Consider the following 20328-nt stretch of genomic DNA (forward strand, 5'->3'; position numbering starts at 1 on the left):
CTTGTTTCGATTCGGTTTGCCGGAAAATCGATAACTGTTTCCATGGCACGCGCATCTTAAGCAAAAACGCTGAATGTAAATAAATGGCTCTGTCCGCGAAACGTTTCCATAAAACTTCGGTGGACTTCATGGGTCCGGTTAAAGTGTAGGTGGCATGATGTATTTTCAATTGGATGATATACACGTATATATAATTGTATATATGCAATACACATTAGTGGGACCTCTGGTCTCGGCTACGACACGTAAAAATGTTAAGTTTAACATTAAGATTTAATAATTACATTCTGGTTAAATATATGCTAGACGCAATTTTAGTAAGTTATCCTTTTGATTTGCTTCATCTCCCCTTCTCTCATTGCGCGAAAAGACCAGAAAGGTTTCCGTCCCAGTTGTGTTTGTTTGGTCCTTTTCCATTTCGTATCCATGTGTTTACCTCACTCCCTAAGAGGCCTTTAGTGCGGCGGTGCTTGGGTAATGGCCTTGTTTCCTCCACCACTGCCGCTGTCACTACTAGACGGCCAAACGGACACTAAAAAGGGAAATACACAGATGTTAGAGCTGTGCTTATATCAGATTCTTATCCTGTCTATCAAACAACTTCTCGAAATTAAATGAAATCGCGATCTTTTTAAGTAAGAGTTCTTAGCCCCTAGCACATTATACTGAACATGATGTTGACGAACGATTCCTTTAGTTAAATATTAATTAACAACTTTTGAAGTTAGCTTTTATCTTCCCGCTTACTATCTTACATACCTCTCGATGTCAGAACGGATTTCTGACTGTCATACTTATTTAATACTTTTTACGCGAGTTTAATTTGAATAAAATCGAAATGGTTTTTTAAAATGAAATTTCTCCATAGAACAGTGCAGATATAACCATTTTTAACTTCTTAATAGCTTTGCTGACACTATATACATATGCATGAACTTTATAGTCTACACACGTACGACATGGAGGTTCTAATCTTCGCACACTACAGACTAAACAAATATAACGATTATTAACACTTAGGACAGGCACAAGAACAACAATTACCTTTAGAGCTTTAGAGTTGCTTAGCTTAAGACTTTTATAAAATATAATATACAATTTAAGGTGTATATAGTAGTAGGAGCCAGTACACGTACACAAACGTGTTAAACGATTAATCTGAACCTTAACTTTGCTGATTGGGAAACGGAATTACATGATTTTTGTTGGCTTTGCTTTTGTTTTTCTGTGAGTGTGTGTTTAATTGTATCAATTGAAAAGCGACACTGCAAGTAAACAGAAATTCACAAGGGGTTGTCATCAGTACGAGTAGGAGTATCTGTTATTGGATTAGTTAGCTGCGAGCCACATGGACAAGTTGTTAGGACCGAAACCACAGGTTGAGCAAGATTAGGGCGTTTGCAGGGCGTCGACTTGCGTTATAGATATAACAATACCAAACCAAACCAGCCACCTAGCTACACTACTGATCTTTAGCCTGATCGAGAAAAACCGCAACCAGAAGCACCAGCAAAAGGCAAAAGCCGAAGCGGTATAAAATCGGTTAGCTTACCCAGAACGATGATGAGCAGCACAACGGCTATCACGCCCAGAATGATCATCATCTTCATGTTGGCCCACCACTGCTTGCGCTTCAGCTTGCCGGCCTGCTGCTCGAACTGGGATGCTCCCTGCTCCAGCTGGTCCGCACGCTCGCCAAGTTCCGATAGCTTCTGGTCCCGCTCCAGGACCTTCTCCACGTTCACACGCATAATCCCGACCACCTCGTCCACCTTGGCTTGGGTCTGCTGCAGCTTCTTCTGGGCCGCATTGTTGTTCCTGATTTGATGGTCCCCGAATTGATTGTAGTTGTCATTCGCGTTCGGCGGTGGCGGAAGTATGGGAAAACTGTACAATATTATGTGTGTTTGTGGGGGTTGCTTACACTTATTAAGAGCAGCAGATGGATCATCAAGCTGCAACGCACAAAAGCACGAGTCTTGGTGGCCTATATCAGCTTCGTTGTCATTTTTCTTTCTTTGTGAGGCTATGCCAATTTACCTTTCACGTTTTAATAATGGGACTTGTGTCCGATAAATACTTTCTTTCTTCTTAAATTCGGATAGACTAATAAAACTTTATAATCTCAAGTGCTGTTGAAATTGCATTGACAAAACAAAATAAAATGAGTAATATTCATTTGTTAGTCATAGATGTTAAATGAAACATACTTAAGTATGCAAAGTAACCACTTGCGATAAAGTGAAATTCTCTCTTTGATAATAAGCTACTGGCAAATGTTTTACAATTTTGTATCGAATATTATGAATACTTTCTTGTTATTCGAGTTAATGGAATTTGCCATTTCACATTAATATTCCATCTAAGATAGCAGCTGACTCTTAACTACCTCAACTTAACTGAGCGCTTTTAATGACCCTAATTGACTTCAAACTACAACTGAAGCTGCCGCTTAGGCAGCATGACGTTTAAGGAATTCCAATGTCCGAAAGTGAAGGCCGAAGACTTTACTTCCGGTTCGCTGTGGCCCAAATGAGTCAGGTGACGTCAGTGCATGGGATTTTCCTCGCTTTTGTGCGCTGAGCCTGTTGATTCGATGGATTTCCACCACTTACTCGTTGTTGTTGGATCCGGATGGGGAGGGGGCTTCGTTGTTCTCCATTGCGAAGTTGCTGCGGGAAGAAAGCGAAGCAGAGAAAGGCCTTTATTGGATGTCTGGCTCTTAAAGGGGAGAATGCAGGTTCCGTCACACACACACCCGAAAATGTTTAGATTACAGGTCCGAAAGGAAAAGAAAACAAAACGCAGCACACGCCTTATCTATTCGGTCTATGAATCACTCGATTTAGAGGAATGCCATCACCATTGCTCGAAAAAAGAACTTGTTGCATGCCGCAATGCCAACAAACGCTGTTTACATGGGTGGAACGCCACCCCCAGCCACCCACCACCCACGAGCACTCACCTTGACAATGTGCCTGTAGAATACTGCTGTGTATTTCGGGTTTTCCACGGAAAACTTTGGCTGCTTTTTAGATAGCACTATTTTTTTTTATAGAAATATCAACTTGTGATCAGTGTGACCGTTGAACTAATAGAGCTGGAACCAAACCCGATACCTTATCGATACTATCGATGTTTCCTGAGAACCCCTTGTAGATATAACAATATAAAATTTATTTAGGATATAAAAAACATGTATTGGTATATTTAGTGTGTATCAGCACACAAATTATTGTTTACAAGCACTTACACTTAATTTTTTTTTAGTTCCTTGCAGATGATATTTGATTTTAAATCAATAACATTTATGTGTTCCTTTTTATTGCTTAAGTTAGCATTGCTGCAAGCTGAAATGAAATTTTGTTTTGCTCCAAACTGATTTATCTTTAATACTTTTACAAAAGATCAGGGAAAATTATTAATAACGCACTGTTGCCTAAATAGCAAAGACTAGCACCATGAACTGTTCTACCGAGCCATGTACATGTAATATGTAATATAAGTGTAGAATTCCAAAGTAATGTAGAATATCTGTGAAAGCTAATTCGTCACTAGTTTTTTCTATACAGACAATTTAAACAGTATTATAGTTTTTGAAAAACAGGCTTAAAGGTGTGTTTGCATTCTACTATTGTGCTGAGATAACTAATTATTTTTAACAGGTTGAAAATCTTGCAAGAAACTATGGAAAATGCATAACTCCCTGGTGTCCAAGTTGCTGCTGCGGCTTTTGCTGCTCTTCGCCTTGTTGACAGGCGCCTCCATTGTGGTGCTCACAAAGTGCGGATTCGATGAACTGACGACGAGGGAAACTCAGGCCAATAATCCGAGTGAATCCAGCGGATTCAGTTATACCTTAAGCGAAAGAGAGGCGGAAATAGAGCGGCTGAAACAGGAAGTCCTGGCTCTCCGCACTCAAATCCTCTTCCTACAGAATAATCGCAGCACTGCCAAGCCATCCAATGGCAGTCTTCAGTTGCAGGAAACCACCGTGGGTCCACCAACTGCTCCACTGGGTCACCACTACGACTGCAGCAGCTATATTCGCAAGCAGGTGGGCGCCGCAGAAATTCTGCATGGACTGCCGCTGAACAACGAGTACGAGCTGATACCCTACAATCACTTCACCTTTACACGGGTATATCCCATCGACTTGGGCCTGGGAAAGCGCGTGGTGGAGAAGCCCATCGGTTACCGACGACGTGACCTCATCGAGGCGGTAAACAAGGCGCTGGAGAGCCTGAACAGGAATCACTCAGCGAGGATACGAGCCAAGGGAGCTGGTTCTGCAGCGGCTTACCCCTCGGATGTGATCAAGTACACCCTGGATGACTTTATCGAGGGCATATACCGCAACGAACCCACCACAGGCACCCAGTACGAGCTGTACTTCCAGAGTGTCAAGCACCAGGCGAGTCCAGTGCGGAGAGCCCTGGTCATGCGACCATTTGCTCCTCTGCAAACGGTGCAGCTATCGGAGCTATCTTCCAGTGTGGATAATAGTGGTGCCCCGCCAAGTCACAGTCCGCCCACAATCCACGTGATACTCCCGCTGGCCGGACGATTGCACAGCTTTCGCAGCTTCTTGCAGATGTTCGCCAAGCTCGAGGATCGTCGTCTGGAGCTTATTGTGGTTTATTTTGGAACTCACGGATTGGAGCAAGCTAGGAGCCTGGCTGGACGATCTCAAAGGACTCAGTTTCTGGCACTCAATGAGACTTTCAGTAGGGGTAAGTACTGGTTTTGTTGTTTAATATTAAATTTTATTCGTTCTTAATACGTTTGTAAGTTGATAATGCATGTATTTACAAATAATATTGGTAGTTAACAATAGCCATTTTGCTTATAGCCAAAGCTTTAAGACTGGGAGCGGAGCACATTGAACCCGCTGGGGAGGATGTGCTGCTCTTCATGTGCGACGTGGACATTATGTTCACGACCAAGTTCCTGGAGCGCTGTCGCTGGAATGCCGCGCCCGGAAAGAAGGTATATATATCTGCTATTATCTATTTTACTAATACATTAAAACGTCTTTTTAATGCTTAGGTCTACTACCCCGTGGTATTCAGCCTGTACAATCCGCATGTGGTGTACTCACTGCAGGGAAAGCCCTTGCCCAGCGAAGAGGAGCAACTGGTGATATCGAGGGACACCGGATTTTGGCGAGACTTTGGCTACGGAATGACGTGCCAGTACCGCTCGAACTTCCTAAAGGTGCGCGGCTTCGACGAGGAGGAGATTGTAGGTTGGGGCGGCGAGGATGTGATGCTATACCGAAAGTATGTTCGATCCAAAATCAAGATAATCAGGGCCACCGACCCGGGAATCTTCCACCGCTGGCACACCAAGGTACTGTTGTATCCATCGAATTCCAGCACATTGGAGCTACCAAGTTCCCTCTCTTACAGATCTGTTCCAGTTCCCTGACAGCCGATCAGTACCGGGCCTGCATTCGATCGAGGGCCTTGAACGAGGCCTCGCACGCCCAACTGGGATTCCTGGCTTTCCGGGATGATATAGCCGCGGCTAATGCGGCAAAGATGACATCGTGATACTCGACTATCACCCATGTATCCCAAATCGCTTGGCTTCTCTACTTAAGTGTGTGTGATTGGAAAGCAGTGATGTAGTTTAAATGTCTAGGGTTTTCTACAAGTTATAGCTTTTATTCCATTTATTTTCATTCTTAAATTGAATTGTGATTTAATTTCTATCGCCAGCAAGGTACTATTAGTTATATGTATTGTTTTAGATAGAATATACAATTTTGTGATATCTATTTTATGCTTCAGTTATGTCATCTTTAAAATCAGTTTTTATGGAAAGGAGCACTGCCACTGAATCACACATGCAAACACACGTACTTACTGTAGGCCATAAAGTATGTACAACTTGAGACAATAACTCGTATTTAGCAGAATCGTTGAATTAGCTTAATTGTTGATCTTATTGCGCCCTCAAGGGAGCCACAACCACACAAAGTTGAAGATGAAGTCAAATCGCACTGTACACACACACATCACAAATTGTTCTTCCATGAAGCGAACTAGATGCAATCTCCAAAGCCCAAGAAAATATATATTTACGAGTACCATATCGAATCTGTATCTCAAACTGAGCCTAGCAATTCTGCCAGACTGTTGCGCGCTTTGTAAAAACTAAATTAAATCGTTTAATTAAACTTGTCGCCTGGTTGTTGTTGGGCTATGTTTTTTTATGGACAATGCCAACGACCTTTGCCTGGGGTTCACTGAGCATGCAGACGAAGAAGGTGATCCGTGGCGCCACCTGCTACACCTCGGATGTGCCCCTTACACAAAAAGTTTTGGTAAGGTAAGTCGTCATGCTCGATGGCGGAGATTCTTCTTCAGCAAATTGATTATATAACGGTCCTCCAATTGAAATCAAAGATTCTGGAAATTATAATTAAATACTTTTACAATTTACCTTTAGTACTTGACGTGATTTAAATAGCTTAAGTACACGGAAAATAAATAAAGTTAAAGAAGCATATTTAAGGAAATTAAATAATAATTAAATGAATAATAAAGTTTTGCAACTTAGTTTGCTTGTAGATGGATACATTTGAAAATTTTTAGGTTTTTAAAATATTTAGTGAATAGATAGATTATTTTAGCTTTATTTTTTAATAATGTATACGATAAATTGATTTTAGTATATTCATATACATTTTGTTGTTGTGACCTTTGCTGCTCATCTTATTTTTCTTCAAGGGTATTATAAGTATCTTTCTAAGATTTCTTAATTTGGCACGTCTTCAGGTGGAAAGTCTTTTCATAGTCACGGTCGCGGATTATGTAAGCGCTGAAAAGTGTTTTGTTCCAGTTGCCGGTGGAAATGCTAATCTCGTGCCGACACCCAAAGTCAGATCTCAGTGACTCAAACTCCGAGAAGCCGGATTAATCCGCGATAATTTCACAGGAGTGTTCTCGGGGTCATTACGCAACAGACGCATAATTAGCTCGCTTCTCGATGAGGCAATCGAGGCGTTTCTTGGGCACATCCTCCATGTCATTCTCCGAAAGCCAAACTGACCATGAAACGAGAGCACAGCACGCCCCAAGGTGTTGGAGCAGGCGAAGTGACAAATCGACGTCCCGTCCCAGGCCAAAAAAAAAAACCCAAAAAATGAAAACACTGGCTGCCAACACCCTAGCCACGAATGCCAGCGAACCACAGCCGTCAGCAGCACAACCACCGAAAGCCAAGCCACCTCTAATAGCCACGATGATCCGGGGCTGGGATCGCGGTTCAGTGCTCTCGGCTTGGGCAGAACCACAGCTCGGGTTGGAGTTCAGATAAATACGGATCCATCGCTTCCGACCACATCATTCGCGGTCCGTCGCCAGTTCGAGAAGCTTTGGCTCGTTGTGATACAGTGTGAAAGGATACCTTCGGCTTCACCCCCCCAAATTGGAGAGGCACAACGTGTGCCAGGTGCTAAAATTGTGATCGATTCGGTGGAGCCATCTGAAGAGGGAACACCATGCGTGCTATGATGTTGGTGAGTTCGAACTGAATGGAATTCTTCAGAGGATTGGATTAAAGCATAAGACAATTATCAGACACTACCTAAAGTTGGGGATACCATTTTTACACTTTTCGGATATTTTTAGTTTAAGAAGCAATCTAGACACGTGAAAAATATCGTTACATATACAGGACGTTTACCTAGCTTACCTAACTTACTTCAAAAGTTTCCTTTATTAATAAATAGTTAATAGTTAGAAATCTCATCAGGATAACATTAATTTTCACATTAGTATTTTTATCGCTACTTGGAATTTTTCATTTGAAATGGATTTTAAGATTATACGGACTGCTTTAATTGTCTTCATCCTTTAAACTTTTAAAGTTAATATATTTGATCTAATTTCAAAAACATAAATTACTATAAAACAAGATAAGAAAAAAAAAAAAAAATAAAAAAAGTTTAAGAGAAGTTCCTTATTTCCTTGAAATACACAAAATGACTTTGTGTATTTAATTTGATAAAAATAATATTTAATTACGAATTACTGTAGACCTAACATAACGTACGTATATTTTGTATCACAAAATTTCATGTACACTTATTCTTTTAATAATTTCTGGGAGCGAGCTACTTTAAATTTAAATGTACCCTCATTTCTCTTTTAAAGCCACTTACAAATGGAACATAAATCAGATTCTGACAATTATTGTTTTCCTCTCAAAGGAGATTTCTTATAACAAAAGTTCTATAAAGGCAATATGTGTTCGAAGCACATTCATCCCCCTGCCAACTAAACTCCGCTGAGTCGGGGGCTCAAAACATATTCTGACCCCGAAAAACTCTTATGCAAGTTTCGTAGAACCCATTATGCAACCCCCAAAATATTACGATTACGTTATGTTAATTTGGCTAGACCAAAAAAAAAACATCAAATCTAGTGGAGTCTCGAAAAAGTCCATTCATAGGTTTTCGATGGCAACGACCGGCGGACAGCGAAACAATTTGCCACATTCATATACTCACCTTTCGGTACTCGCTCGAAATATAATTATTCTAATGAAGTTGGCCAGAGTCAGTGACAAGTCACGTCGATCCATTCCCCACATGCCAAAGCCAACACCATCCGCCTGGCCGGAAGTTGTTCCTGATGCTTGGCTAACAAAGCGTGGCGGCCAGCTAGCAAAATATTTTCCATGATTAACTCGGCCCGCGCTGGCCATTCTCGATTTTTACGGCTTCAGCCACTGGAGTTATGATTCCGATTCCAATTCCAATTCAGAGCCCAAATCTGATTCATGCAGCCATGAGCCGGGCTCAGAAATGATGTCAATGCTATGTGGCCAACCCCATGTACTTGGTGCCGAGACGAGCCACATACTCGTACTTCTGGCCTGGCCCAAAATCTATTGCATAATCGGTGGGGGAGCTGATCATATTTCACGCCGACTGGCCACACGGTGTTGTCGTCCGTTTTAGCGGTGTTCATCTGTGGGCGGAGGGCGCCTGGCTCTGAGCCCTCCTCAATTACGCTCGGAGGCTGCCGTGGAGCACTCGGATTTGGCCCAGTTGGCAGCTGAACCGTGAGATATGCATTGGCTGGCTGATTCCCCGGCTTAGCCGATTGCGATAGGCCGGGCACTCAGCGGCAATTAAAGCCAATCAGCTAATGGCGATCGCGCTCTCTTTTGGTTTTCCATACGGCAAATTAACTACTAGCCACAGAACATATCTGCTTTGAAAGGATCTTTATCTGTGGCTTTAGAACCACATCAGTGAAATCATTCGAATTGCAGCTGCACAAATCAACTGATTTTATTTTGCTAAGAGTATATTTTTACTTATGATTATTGATGCATTGGATTATGCTGTTGATTTGTTAAGTGGTTAACTAACCAACAAGAATATTAAGTCCTTAAAATTTATCGCTGAATGCAATTAAATATAAGGAGCTGTTCATGAAAAGTATTCTTTTAATTGATACGAATAATTTTTATAAAAATGTATATATTTATTTATCCTTTGAGTACAGAACAAGACACCCAACCCATTAGTTACCACGACTTATATTATAACTTACAAAAAGATGAACAATAAAACAATATATGTTTTTTATAAAATTTTAAAACCTAATGTAAATTTTGTTACAATTTTGTCCGACTTAGATATGCTGTCTGACGCTGCTTGTCTGTGTCCAGGCAGCGGTGACAGGACCGGAAGCTCGATCCAGTGTGGACGGCAAGGATCAGCAGCTGGCTACAGCGAGCGTTGGAATCCTCGACTCCGTGCTCCGAGGAAAGAGCCGCCAGTCGCGGTGTGTGAGGTGCTACGAGGATAGGGATCGAGATCGGTACTATAGCGGATACTCCAGTCGAACGGGCGACGATATGCGAGGTAGTGCCTGGTACTACTCCGGCTACGATGATCGCAGCAGGGATCGGGACTACGATCGCTACTACGATCGCTCCCGTTATTACGAAGATCGCTATACTCCGAGAACATACGACCGCTATGAGGGTCGTGGCTATGATGATTATAGAAGGGGATCTTCTTATGGAGGATCCTACGATCGGGAACGCGGATATGGATACGACAACCGGGATCGCTACTACAGTGGTGATCGCTACAGCGAAGGGTCATCCAGAGGTATGCTCAAGATTTCTTTTCTAAAAGTTACCAATTGTATGATCTCCAAAACTATCCTTTTTAGATCGCTACTACGATCGCTCGAGGACAAGCGGCTATGATCGTTATGATCCGTACGATCGCTACTACTCCAGGTATGATTTTCGCAACTATCGCCCTTGGGATGAGACCTACAGGTATCGTCGCACTCTTTTGTGTTTATACATCCATGTTGTCAGCTATCTGTGTACCTATACACTTCCTATCTCTGAGCTCTTTTTGTTTTTACTCTCTACTTTCATACAACAACTCAACAACACGCAAACAACAATAACTACACCAACATCATGTACAACTACAACATGAACAATACACCACACAACTACAACAACAACACTGTGGACACTGCGGATATTCCACGGCTGGCAATTCCAATCGTAAAAACAAATCCCAAATGCACTACAACAACTGCAAATGCACTCACTAACTCGCGCCCGAAAATCCCGTATCCGCCCCGTTGACTCCCAACCGACTACCGCTTCCGTTTCCGCTTGCCCAATAACTTCGAACGGATCCAGGGGTCAGTCCGGTTTCGATAACTCCGGACGGGGCTATTACTTTGCCACCGACGAGGATGAAAGCGACAGGAATCGAGGATATGGCTACTCCTACTCTCGACCCTCCTCCTCAATGAGTTCGCCCTGCGGACGCATCTCTGGAAATTGTCCCTATGCCGGTGGCTCTAAGGTCACCTCACCCGCCATTGGAAGCGACAGTTCGCGAGTGGGAGGCCATACCAATGTCCTGGGATCGGAGGGAGGTCCCGGCAGTTGGACTTATCTGGGGGATCAGGAGAAGGTCGGCGGAAGCAGCAGTGGCAGCGGCGGCGGGAGCAGCAGCAGCAGCGGCAGTAGCAGCAGCAGCGGCTCAAGCGGCAGCGGCGGCAGTCGGGAGAGGGAGCGGGAACGGGACAGGGAGCGGGATGCACAGAGGTAAGTTGCAGTGGGTGCTGCCCCTGCAACAGCATCATCAATGCACTCAGACAAATAAATTGGCCTTGCGGATAGGAAATTCAATTGAACTGAACAATCAATTATCCTGAGAATCAGTATGGTTTTATCTAAATATTTATCGTTGCTATGAATTCAGCTTTTCTTTTGAATAGCTTTCATTTTATTTAAACCCTTTCATTAAGTTGAGTTAATAATTTTTAACTTCACTACTCGTACAAATCAATCAAACCGCAGACTGAACATTTTGTAAGCACTTAAAAAGCTACGAAAGCATAAATTCTTGAATATTTAAACAACTTATTTTCTCAGAATAATTGCTAATAAGTAGAAGAATTTTTGCACCCATGAGGTTAATTATTCGTTACTGAGTGCACCCACAGTTGTTTCCCGCACGGAATCGGATTCGGAATCGGTCACGGCATTAAGATAGGCTTGCCCTCTTGTCGCCCCTTGTAGCTCTTCCTATGGTGGCCGACCGCGTCCTCTAGGCGTTAGCTATCTGCTCGAACGGGACGCGGATACTCCGTCGGATGGCCCAGGAAACACGGCGAGTGCCGCCGGAAATGGTGGAAGTAATGGTGGTGGTGCTGCGGGTCAGAGCATGCCCATCCCAGCTGCCCAGACAGCCGCCGAGGGAACTTCCGGCGCAGCTGAGCAGTAACTGGACACGGACGCAGAACCATATCCAGGTCCAAATCCAGGGACAGACGCAGTGCAGCGGCTGGGAGAGACGCCCGCCCGCCCGGTGGGCGTGGTTGGGCTTTGTGTAACCTACCGTCCGTATTTATGTTTAATCGTAAGCTAAGTCTCCAAAGAAACTATTTATGTGTGGCACAGCTTTGCTCAAATAAACAATTTTCAAAGATCCTCAAACATATATTTTTTTGCAAGGGAATTGACATAAAGCGACTCTTTAAATTGGAAACAGTTTATTTTATTGTTCTTTTAATTGGAAACAGTTTATTTTATTGTTCAAGTTTTAAGAACTACATTTAAAGGTAATACATTCGGTTGTCTCTTTTTTAGAGTAACTTTTATTGAGAGATCCAGAGCTTGATTAAAAAAAAATATTGAAACGAATAAAATGTACAAAAAATTAACAAACAAAATAAAAAGATGACCTTGATAAAAAAATCTGAATTAATACTTTAATAAATAAGGAAAGCAAAGAAAAAAAATTATCTTGATAGATATATAAAAAAAAACAGAAATCAATAAATTGATGTCTCAAAATAAATAAAAATAAAATCAAGTGAAATATAAAACCAAACCAATAGTAAATAATCAACTGAAAATACATTTAAACAACAAAAATTAAACCAAAAGAAAAAAATAAAGATTAAAAAAATAAGAATATTAATTTACAATACAAAATAGAAAAATGTTAATAAAAATAATTTACAAGAATAAAATACAAAAAGTATTAAAAAATCAATATACTTTTTTAATTATTAAACAAAATCAGAACAAAAAATTTGTATTACCAAATAAATACTACCTAAAATAAAGTTAAGTAACAAAAAATAATGACAAAACAAATAATGACACTACATATATTAAAACTAAAATATATATAAAACTTAAAGACAAAAATACTTAATTATCACAACAAATAAACATTTCAGAAGAAATAAATAAACATAAAAAAACTTACAGGAACCTATTGATAAATACTGAAAATATTTTCTATTAATAAAATATAGAAAAAAGCAAAAATTTAAAATAAAAAGAATTGAAAAAACTCAAAATAATAATTAACCATTTAAAGTATATCAACAAAAGAGTTTAAAAACATAAATACAAAAATATAATACAAAAGGTCAAATCATAAATTGAGTCAACAAAACAAAATAATAAACATTAATGAAATAATAAACCAAGAAAAATATGAAACATATAAAAAACAAAAGAACAAATAAAATTTGAATGATTAAAATTTAAGGAATTTAAAATAGAATAAACAAATTTAATTGGAAAAACATATTAACAAAAAAAAGTATAACCATAAAAAACGATCGGATATTGTCAAAATAAACAAATATATTAAAATTAAAAATAATTTATAAAAATGTGATTACTTGATAAAAAAGAACTTAAAAGAATGAATAAAACAAATTATAAGAGATAGAACAAAAATATTAAAAAAGTACACAAAACAAATAATAATTAATTCATTTTAAAAACATGAACATAAAATATAATAACAACTTATATAAATAATAAAAGAAAACACTTACCAAATCCGAAATCATGAATCTCAAACAATTAAAGGACGGTATGTTTTAATACCAACTGAACAGAAATCAAATAAAACCGAAACAAAAAGTGTTTTAAATCAAATAAAAATTTAAATCTCAAGGGCCCTCGCGTATATATAATCATTTAGCAACAAAAACACGCCTTGCTATTGGCAATATACATTGAGTAAGCTTTCCTAAATATCCTTATCTTGATTAATTAAATGAAATGGAAACCTTATTCAAGGATATTGTTAGACCAACAAATTTATAGCTTTTAAATTTGTTTAACAAAAAACATGAACACAACAGAAAAGAAACAAATTAGGAAACTAAAAAGGCACAAATAAATTTACAACTAAGCTTCGTTCTTAAGACTGGAAAACTTATTGGTATTCAATGTTGGAAGATTATTTTTTTGTTGATAGTTGTGTTGATCATCGTGAAAATGTTCAACCCTGGCAACTCTACCATCGTGAATGTTTGGATGCATTTGGATTTCTTATTGCGGTCAAGAAAATTTCCAGAATTTATGAGTCGATAAATGTATTAATTTAACAAAAATTCCAGAAGTCGACTGTGTATTATTCAAATGACAATTTGTTTTTTTTTTTTTTAATTATTGTTGTTTGATTGAATGTATTAATTCTTTTATAGATCCATGAGCGCGTAACTTTTTTTTTCTTGTTGGTATTCAGTCATTTAAGTCATCTTGTTATGTCTATTTATTTATTCGTCAATCATATAGTATTTTGGAACTGCCTTTCTTGATTAACTTGAACACCAGTTGCATTTTTGTTCCTGTTTTACTTTTGTTAAATGGATGAAGCATATTTTTTTTTATTGGAAATGAGTTTCTCGATTATTGATATAACTCAAATACCAGTTGCATTTTTGTTTCTGGTTTCTTTAAATTTTCAGATAAAGAATATTTAAGTCTTTAAATAATTGTGACGTTTGTTTTGTACTATTGCTCAGTGCATTAAGAGTTGTACTTGTATAGTTGTATTTCTGCGAAAGGGAAACAAGCTGTTGAATTTCCTCAATCGAATATTGAAATAGTTGAGTACTTACAGATCTCCATGGGTGTGACTTGCACTTGTAGAAGATTTAATTACTTTTAATTGAACTTTAAGCAACGGCCAAGGCCGCCACAGCAACGGTGGCGGCTCAGCGATCTTGGGACCGAGGTCGTAACTCAATGGCACTTTTCACTGGACTGTGCCGCAATGTCGATCGGATCGGTCTTTTATACTGTGCCAAGTGGAAAACCCACCACCGTAGCACCACCATGGAATACTTTCGCATGACGCAGGCGTGCCGGCAGAGGGGGAATTTAACACATTGGGTGGGGGTTCGATTCTGGATACTGGGAAGCAAGAACCGGGTGCGTGCCGCTGGGCCATAACAATAATAAAACGAGGGTTAGGCCCAAGGAACTGAATGAATCGAATTGAAAATGCTTATTTAATTTTTATGCTGGTATGTCCCCGCGATCGCATTGCTTCTTGGCTCCGGGATTCCGATTCTCGGTGGAGGGTTACCGGGTTAAGTCACCCCCGGCTTGTGGGAACCGAGCTGATCTAGAGCTACCAGTTGAGTGCATAGTAATTAGTCAAGATTTCGCTGGTTCGCTTTCTCACGCTCCTGGGGGTTTCTTTTGGTCTATTGGTACTTGGGCGAAAATCTCCCCGAGAAAGGTGTTCGTTCACCCAATTGTTTTCTCAAGGAACAGATAACAAAGCACTTGGATTTGGATTTGGACGGGGGTATACGCATTGGGGTAGTTTTTCGGCTGCTCCTGTGCCAGTTTGGCGGCTACTGGTAGCTTAGTTATGCTGGTTGCGATTAATTTCATTTAGGACTCTTGTGGGATCATCAATTGGTGGCATGACATGATTCGACTACTGACAGCATGCGGGCTGGGAATGAGCCAAAGGTGCAGCTGCGCGGAAAGAGGATCCTTCAAAATACAAAAAGCGATTTTTTAGTACTTAATTGAACTCAATAATTTGTTATGAAAATATATAAATCCTTACCTCACTACACTAAAAACACATCCACGGATTAAAAATACTACTAAAATGCAAGAACAATCCTTACTCAGAATATTTCCACACAAGTCAATATAATCTTAGTAAATTATACATTAGTAAAAACCGAAAAGAAAGAATCAAACATCGTAGCTTCTGTTTTATTTGCCACCTTAACCAACTAAAAGTTCTTAAGTTCCATCTCTTTTATCCAGAAATATGCTCGGTAAAAGAGAAGCCACCGGTGATTTCTCAGTAAAACTCTCCAAAAATTATAGGAGAGTGTAGGGGCTCTCTAACTGTAAAACACACACTGTATGCACATACATAGGTGCGTATCAATTCCGATGATAGCACATCTTATCAATGGAACCGAGCTGATAAAAGCGGGAACCCATCGGGCAGGCAAACACGTACTCATCCTCAGTTCAGTTCCACAACGTTTGGATTATAGTTCGGTGCTTTTAGTTGACCGATTTTCCGGCAATTCGGGAAAATGCGCATACCTGCCTTCTGGCATCGTCCCAGGGTGACGCATTTCGCCATTCTGATCTTCCTCGTATATGTTTTCCTTCTCTTCAGCTACAAATTCCTTCAAGTGAGTGTGACAAATTAGCTGCATTCTATTAGCTACAAATTGGCTATGTCAAATACACATCCGGACCCCTTAGAGTACTTAATGATTTGAATAATTAATATTTCTCCTGTAGTAGAACGACTTTGAAGAATACCCAAAAAAATTCGTTGTTTTCATTCGAATATGTGGTGAAAATAAGTGAACAGTGCGGCAAGTGCTTTGGTTTATGGCTAAAGATAGGCATGAAACGTCTACAAACCTTTTGTGTTCACAAATAACAAAAAGTCTAACACAACCACCTAAATATTCGCGTTAAGAGGTACTTTAAATTCCATTACACTCCAGAATTTAAAGAATGTTTGGTTATAAAATAGTTTTTGAATCATGAGATTTCACTAGTTGGACCCACTGTGCCGGATTTATTTTTAAAGAAGCATCAAGTGGTCAACGCCTCCGTTCACTTTCGATTCCCCATGCCCAAGACGAATGTATGAAAAGCGGCAATTATACATAAACATGTGTCCGAATAAAAGGAAGGCGCTTTGTGTGTGCTGGCATGCTGCTATGTATAATTGATATATTTTCATTCTCAATAATAAAAGTGGAGGATGTTGTTGGCCGTATTAACTTAAAAATAGCACGGAATAGCGACGCTGACTCACTCGGAGCGGCAGACATGGACATGGACACTCCAATCGTGAGACAAGCGTACAATTTATTAAGTCCCCCACCAACCACCAACCACCACCCACCAGCACCACCCACTTTTGGGGGTCTGGAGTACTTTTACAAGGCCCTCGAAGCTCTGCCGCCGCGCTGCTGCTGCTCAGCTGCTGCGCTGCCGGCGGGTGCCGCCATTTGATGACAGCGTTTGTGGACTGAGGCGCCAGTTTGATGCGAGGCGTGCGTTGATTAACTTGTTGCATTCGCGTCCTGGAGAAAAGCGGAAAAGTGGAAAGCGCTTTCCCCACCCACATCGTTAGTGCACGGCAAAAAAAAGCCACAGAAACTAGCTTACTCGGCAGAAAAAGGTTTAAAACTGTGATAAGAACATAAGTTCATGTCACCATTGGAAATCTACAATATTGATAACTAACTCCCTATAACTTGCCAAAGATAACATGTAAAATGAAGACAGTAAATATTTCACTTCTGAAGGCCTTTGACCATTTGGCACATCATTTGTGATAAACACTAAGAGATCTGTTTTATATGAAAACTATTTCAAAGTGGACTTGTGGGATTAAGATATATAATTTATCGCCGAGTGCTCTTCTTTCTGCCAGTGTGTGCGAGCCATAATTATCTGCGTATTGCGGGGCGCCAAGTGAACTTGTGGCTGGGTCGGTCAGTGGTGGGTGCCAAGGTGGTGTGCGGCTGTGGTGGTGGCCAAAGAACGCCGAGGACGGGCGGCAGTCGATGGTGATGACACTGGAGGGACGGCCGCACAGAGTGGCAGCAACAACCACACACGGGCTATCGCTAATCGATGGCCGGCCATCAAGAGCGCTAAGCAAATAAGCAACAGGAGCCGCTTGGGGTTGACTGCAGACGGAAAGCCGGGGCCCCAAGTCCGAGAATCAGAAGACCCGAGACCCAAGACGTCGGCTGCTCAGTCGACGGTAGCGCCACGCCACGCGCCGCGCAGCTAGCAAATAAATAAACAGTTTTAGTTGCCGTCGGCGATTCCTGAGGAGCGGAGTCCCTGCCGCACAGTTTGTTCCCGCTCGAGACATGCTGGCCGCCCCGGAGAACCGCTTCCAGCATGTGTACTTCGCGCTATCCGCCCTGGTGGCCAGCGCCATGCTCGTCCTGGTCTACATCTCCATGCGCTCGAGCCTTGTGAGTGCAGCGGAAAGCCCTTTGTCCTTGCTGCGATCCAGTGACTCATGCTCTGAACTCTTTTTCTTGCAGAACGAGCGCCTGCGCGAGGATCTGGCCAAGGCGCAGCGACAGCTGATCTTCGAGAGACCCAATCCACACTGGGACTACAGCAACAGTTGGCGCCGGATAGGGAACAGCACGCTCAGGCATGAGATTTACTCGGCGTACTTCGATGCCCGGACGGATATCGTAGGTGAGATTATCCGAAGGATAGTACATTGTAATTTACATACAGAGAAGCACCTAGGATTATTAGGGTTTTATAATTCTGGGCAGTGGATTCTTATTCTTTAAAGAACTATTCAAATTTATATATGCTCATCCATTCGTTTCTATACGAAGTAGTAATACATAATAACAAAGAAATGTTGGCCTTTTATTTTTGATTATATATTTACGTTCGCTATACTTTTATACTGCCACAGAAACAATCTGCCAATTTAAATAAGATGAATATGAAAATCTTTAAATATAGATTCGCTGTTGTATCAACAACATTTCTCAAAAGCTAGAAGTAAACATTTTATTGGCTTCAAAGGAATAAACTTGTTTTAAACGGTTTCATTAGGACTGAAGAACAACTTTAAATAAATTTAAATTATTATTCCTTCCTATTCCAACAGGTAATGTCCGCATGGACGACGAGCAGATGACCATTGGTTCGCTGCGCATCTTCGCCATTCTGCCGGAGCGTCTGCGCGACTCCTCGATAAACTGCATCGTGCGCTTCTCGGACTTCTCCAGCCAGGAGATCAAGGCCGAGGAGGCGGGCGCCATGCACGATGTGCACAACAATACCTTTGCGGCGTGGAGCATCATGTGTCCGCTGCACGCCTCCCGCCGCTCCCCCCTGCGCCTTCCTCAGGCGGTGGCCTTGGCCTACGCGTCCAATCGACTCAGTCACCTTAGTCCCACCTTTATTCAGATCAGGTGAGTCAACTATCCACCACAGCAAGAGGATCTTAAAGTAGCAGTCATTTTGTAAAAATATATTGTCTAATATAAGGCTGCAAGTCGCTCTCTAACCTCGTTTTTGATGTATTCCCACAGCTATCCCCGCAACATGACCAACATGTTTGGACGATCTCGTCCTACGATCTCCGTGTGCGTGGGTCCCCTGCACGAGAACTACTCGAACGTTCTGCGGCTGGTGGAGTTCGTGGAGATGTACCGCCTGCAGGGTGCCACCCACTTCTACTTCTACTACGTGGAGGCCAGCGAGGAGGTGCGTCGCGTGCTGGAGCACTACCAACGGATTGGCCTGGCCGATGTCTTCGAGTGGAATGTGCAGGCGCATATGCAGGATGTCCACTACGCCGGAATCGTGGCGCAGTTCAACGACTGTGTGTACCGTGCCAATGTGGTGGACAACTTTCGGTACGCGGCAGTGGTGGACCTGGACGAGGTGGTGATGCCGCTGAAGCACAACACCTTGGCGGACTACCTGCGTCAGTGCGACGAGGGCCGCACTGCGGGCTTCGTCTTCCGCAACGTATTCTTCCACCGGCGAGACAGTAACGACACCTTCAACGCCCCCAGCCACGTTCTCAACAGGCTGCTCTACACCCAGTCGAAGGTGCGGCGAACGCTGGAGGTGCTGCCCGCCTACATACGGAGCAAGGTGGTGGTGAATGCCAGGGCCATTGTGGAGATGGGCAACCACCAGGTGTACCGCGCCGCACCCGGATACGCCGATCATGTGGTGCATCCCACGGTGGGACTTCTGTTCCACTACCGCGACAAGTGCATCAACTGCAAGATGGTGCTGATCGTCGACTATACGGCCCGGAGATTTGGCTCACTGCTCTTCGATCGAGTGGACAACACGTGCCTGGAGGTTTTTCTAAATCGCGGCGTCTGCGATCTGGTGTAGCTCGATCTTCGAGAGACGCCCCCTAAAAAATACCACAGATCTCTCGGGTCAGTTGTGTTCGTGGCCTCAGACCGTCGACATGCTGAAGTTCTGCTCGCTGCGGAGGAGCAAGGAGCCAGCGATTGTGGCTCCCAAAGTGGCCAAGAGTGTACGACAAATTAGAATAAGTCCTAGCCGTTCCCATATAAGTGTTATACCGTAATAAAATGTGCTTTAAGTGATTTGTGATGTAATCCGAAGTGTTTGGTTTCCATTTCTCCACATCCACGACCCACCCACCTACCCTACCCATTAGTCATCGCTGCGCCTGAAGGATGTCCCGCTGAACGACGCCCAACTGCTCCAAGTGCTCCACGCCCAGCGGGAGCGAGGACCTCTGATTTTGGCCCTGAGCAGGTGAGCAGCTCGATAGGTCTTCATCGTGTCGGTGGGAACTCCCCCTTTTTCATTTTTAGTGCGGAAAATGCAGCGCAAACTTGCCGGAAGTGCGGAACCCCCTACGAAAACCGTCAGGTGGTCGAAAACGGAACAACAGGTGAGCTACAGGTGGTGGTGGGTGCTTGCTACTACAACGAGTCCAGTAGTTAACCG

General features: G+C 42.1%; 4 protein-coding genes and 1 long non-coding RNA gene across 12 annotated transcripts; 3 read left to right on the forward strand and 2 right to left on the reverse strand.

The window, feature by feature from the left end:
* The first annotated feature begins 59 nt into the window (after positions 1 to 59).
* LOC117136213 (chondroitin sulfate N-acetylgalactosaminyltransferase 1) lies at positions 60 to 6184 on the forward strand. The gene is made up of 5 exons (XM_033296981.1): positions 60 to 145; positions 3666 to 4733; positions 4853 to 4989; positions 5050 to 5352; positions 5412 to 6184. Exons 2-5 carry the CDS (start codon positions 3695 to 3697, stop codon positions 5553 to 5555), a joined length of 1623 nt encoding a protein of 540 aa, XP_033152872.1. The 5' UTR covers positions 60 to 145; positions 3666 to 3694; the 3' UTR covers positions 5556 to 6184.
* LOC117136216 (synaptobrevin) lies at positions 139 to 3096 on the reverse strand. 3 transcript variants are annotated; one of them, XR_004459081.1, is made up of 5 exons: positions 2966 to 3096; positions 2616 to 2672; positions 1553 to 1887; positions 1045 to 1265; positions 139 to 532 (listed from the first exon to the last, which is right to left on the reverse strand). XR_004459081.1 is itself a non-coding variant. In XM_033296988.1 (4 exons), exons 2-4 carry the CDS (start codon positions 2660 to 2662, stop codon positions 456 to 458), a joined length of 459 nt encoding a protein of 152 aa, XP_033152879.1. In that variant the 5' UTR covers positions 2663 to 2672; positions 2966 to 3096; the 3' UTR covers positions 139 to 455. The 3 variants fall into 3 exon arrangements, 2 of the variants coding, with proteins under 2 accessions (XP_033152879.1, XP_033152880.1); XM_033296988.1 differs by lacking the exon at positions 1045 to 1265; XM_033296989.1 differs by lacking the exon at positions 1045 to 1265 and having other exon boundaries at positions 1553 to 1818; positions 2966 to 3095.
* A 1041-nt stretch (positions 6185 to 7225) lies between the features above and the next one.
* On the forward strand, positions 7226 to 11998 carry LOC117137870 (mRNA cap guanine-N7 methyltransferase). Of its 5 annotated transcripts, none has more exons than XM_033299590.1 (5): positions 7226 to 7528; positions 9661 to 10141; positions 10206 to 10317; positions 10699 to 11112; positions 11564 to 11715. In XM_033299590.1, the coding sequence occupies exons 1-5, from the start codon at positions 7511 to 7513 to the stop codon at positions 11619 to 11621; spliced, it is 1083 nt and encodes a 360-aa protein (XP_033155481.1). In that variant the 5' UTR covers positions 7226 to 7510; the 3' UTR covers positions 11622 to 11715. The 5 variants fall into 5 exon arrangements, with proteins under 5 accessions (XP_033155481.1, XP_033155482.1, XP_033155479.1 ...); XM_033299591.1 differs by having other exon boundaries at positions 10206 to 10275; XM_033299588.1 differs by having other exon boundaries at positions 7231 to 7528; positions 11590 to 11998.
* A 1975-nt stretch (positions 11999 to 13973) lies between these two features.
* LOC117136397 lies at positions 13974 to 14579 on the reverse strand. Its single transcript, XR_004459091.1, has 2 exons — positions 14445 to 14579; positions 13974 to 14381 (listed from the first exon to the last, which is right to left on the reverse strand). It is a non-coding gene; the product is annotated as an uncharacterized LOC117136397 (long non-coding RNA).
* Positions 14580 to 15831: 1252 nt separating this feature from the next.
* On the forward strand, positions 15832 to 19970 carry LOC117137787. 2 transcript variants are annotated; one of them, XM_033299442.1, is made up of 4 exons: positions 15832 to 16001; positions 17895 to 18057; positions 18488 to 18794; positions 18915 to 19970. In XM_033299442.1, exons 1-4 carry the CDS (start codon positions 15900 to 15902, stop codon positions 19735 to 19737), a joined length of 1395 nt encoding a protein of 464 aa, XP_033155333.1. In that variant the 5' UTR covers positions 15832 to 15899; the 3' UTR covers positions 19738 to 19970. The 2 variants fall into 2 exon arrangements, with proteins under 2 accessions (XP_033155333.1, XP_033155332.1); XM_033299441.1 differs by lacking the exon at positions 15832 to 16001 and adding an exon at positions 16862 to 17822.
* The last annotated feature ends 358 nt before the right edge of the window (positions 19971 to 20328 follow it).

The sequence above is a fragment of the Drosophila mauritiana genome, chromosome 2R (assembly GCF_004382145.1).
Source record: "Drosophila mauritiana strain mau12 chromosome 2R, ASM438214v1, whole genome shotgun sequence".
Lineage (NCBI taxonomy): Eukaryota > Metazoa > Arthropoda > Insecta > Diptera > Drosophilidae > Drosophila > Drosophila mauritiana.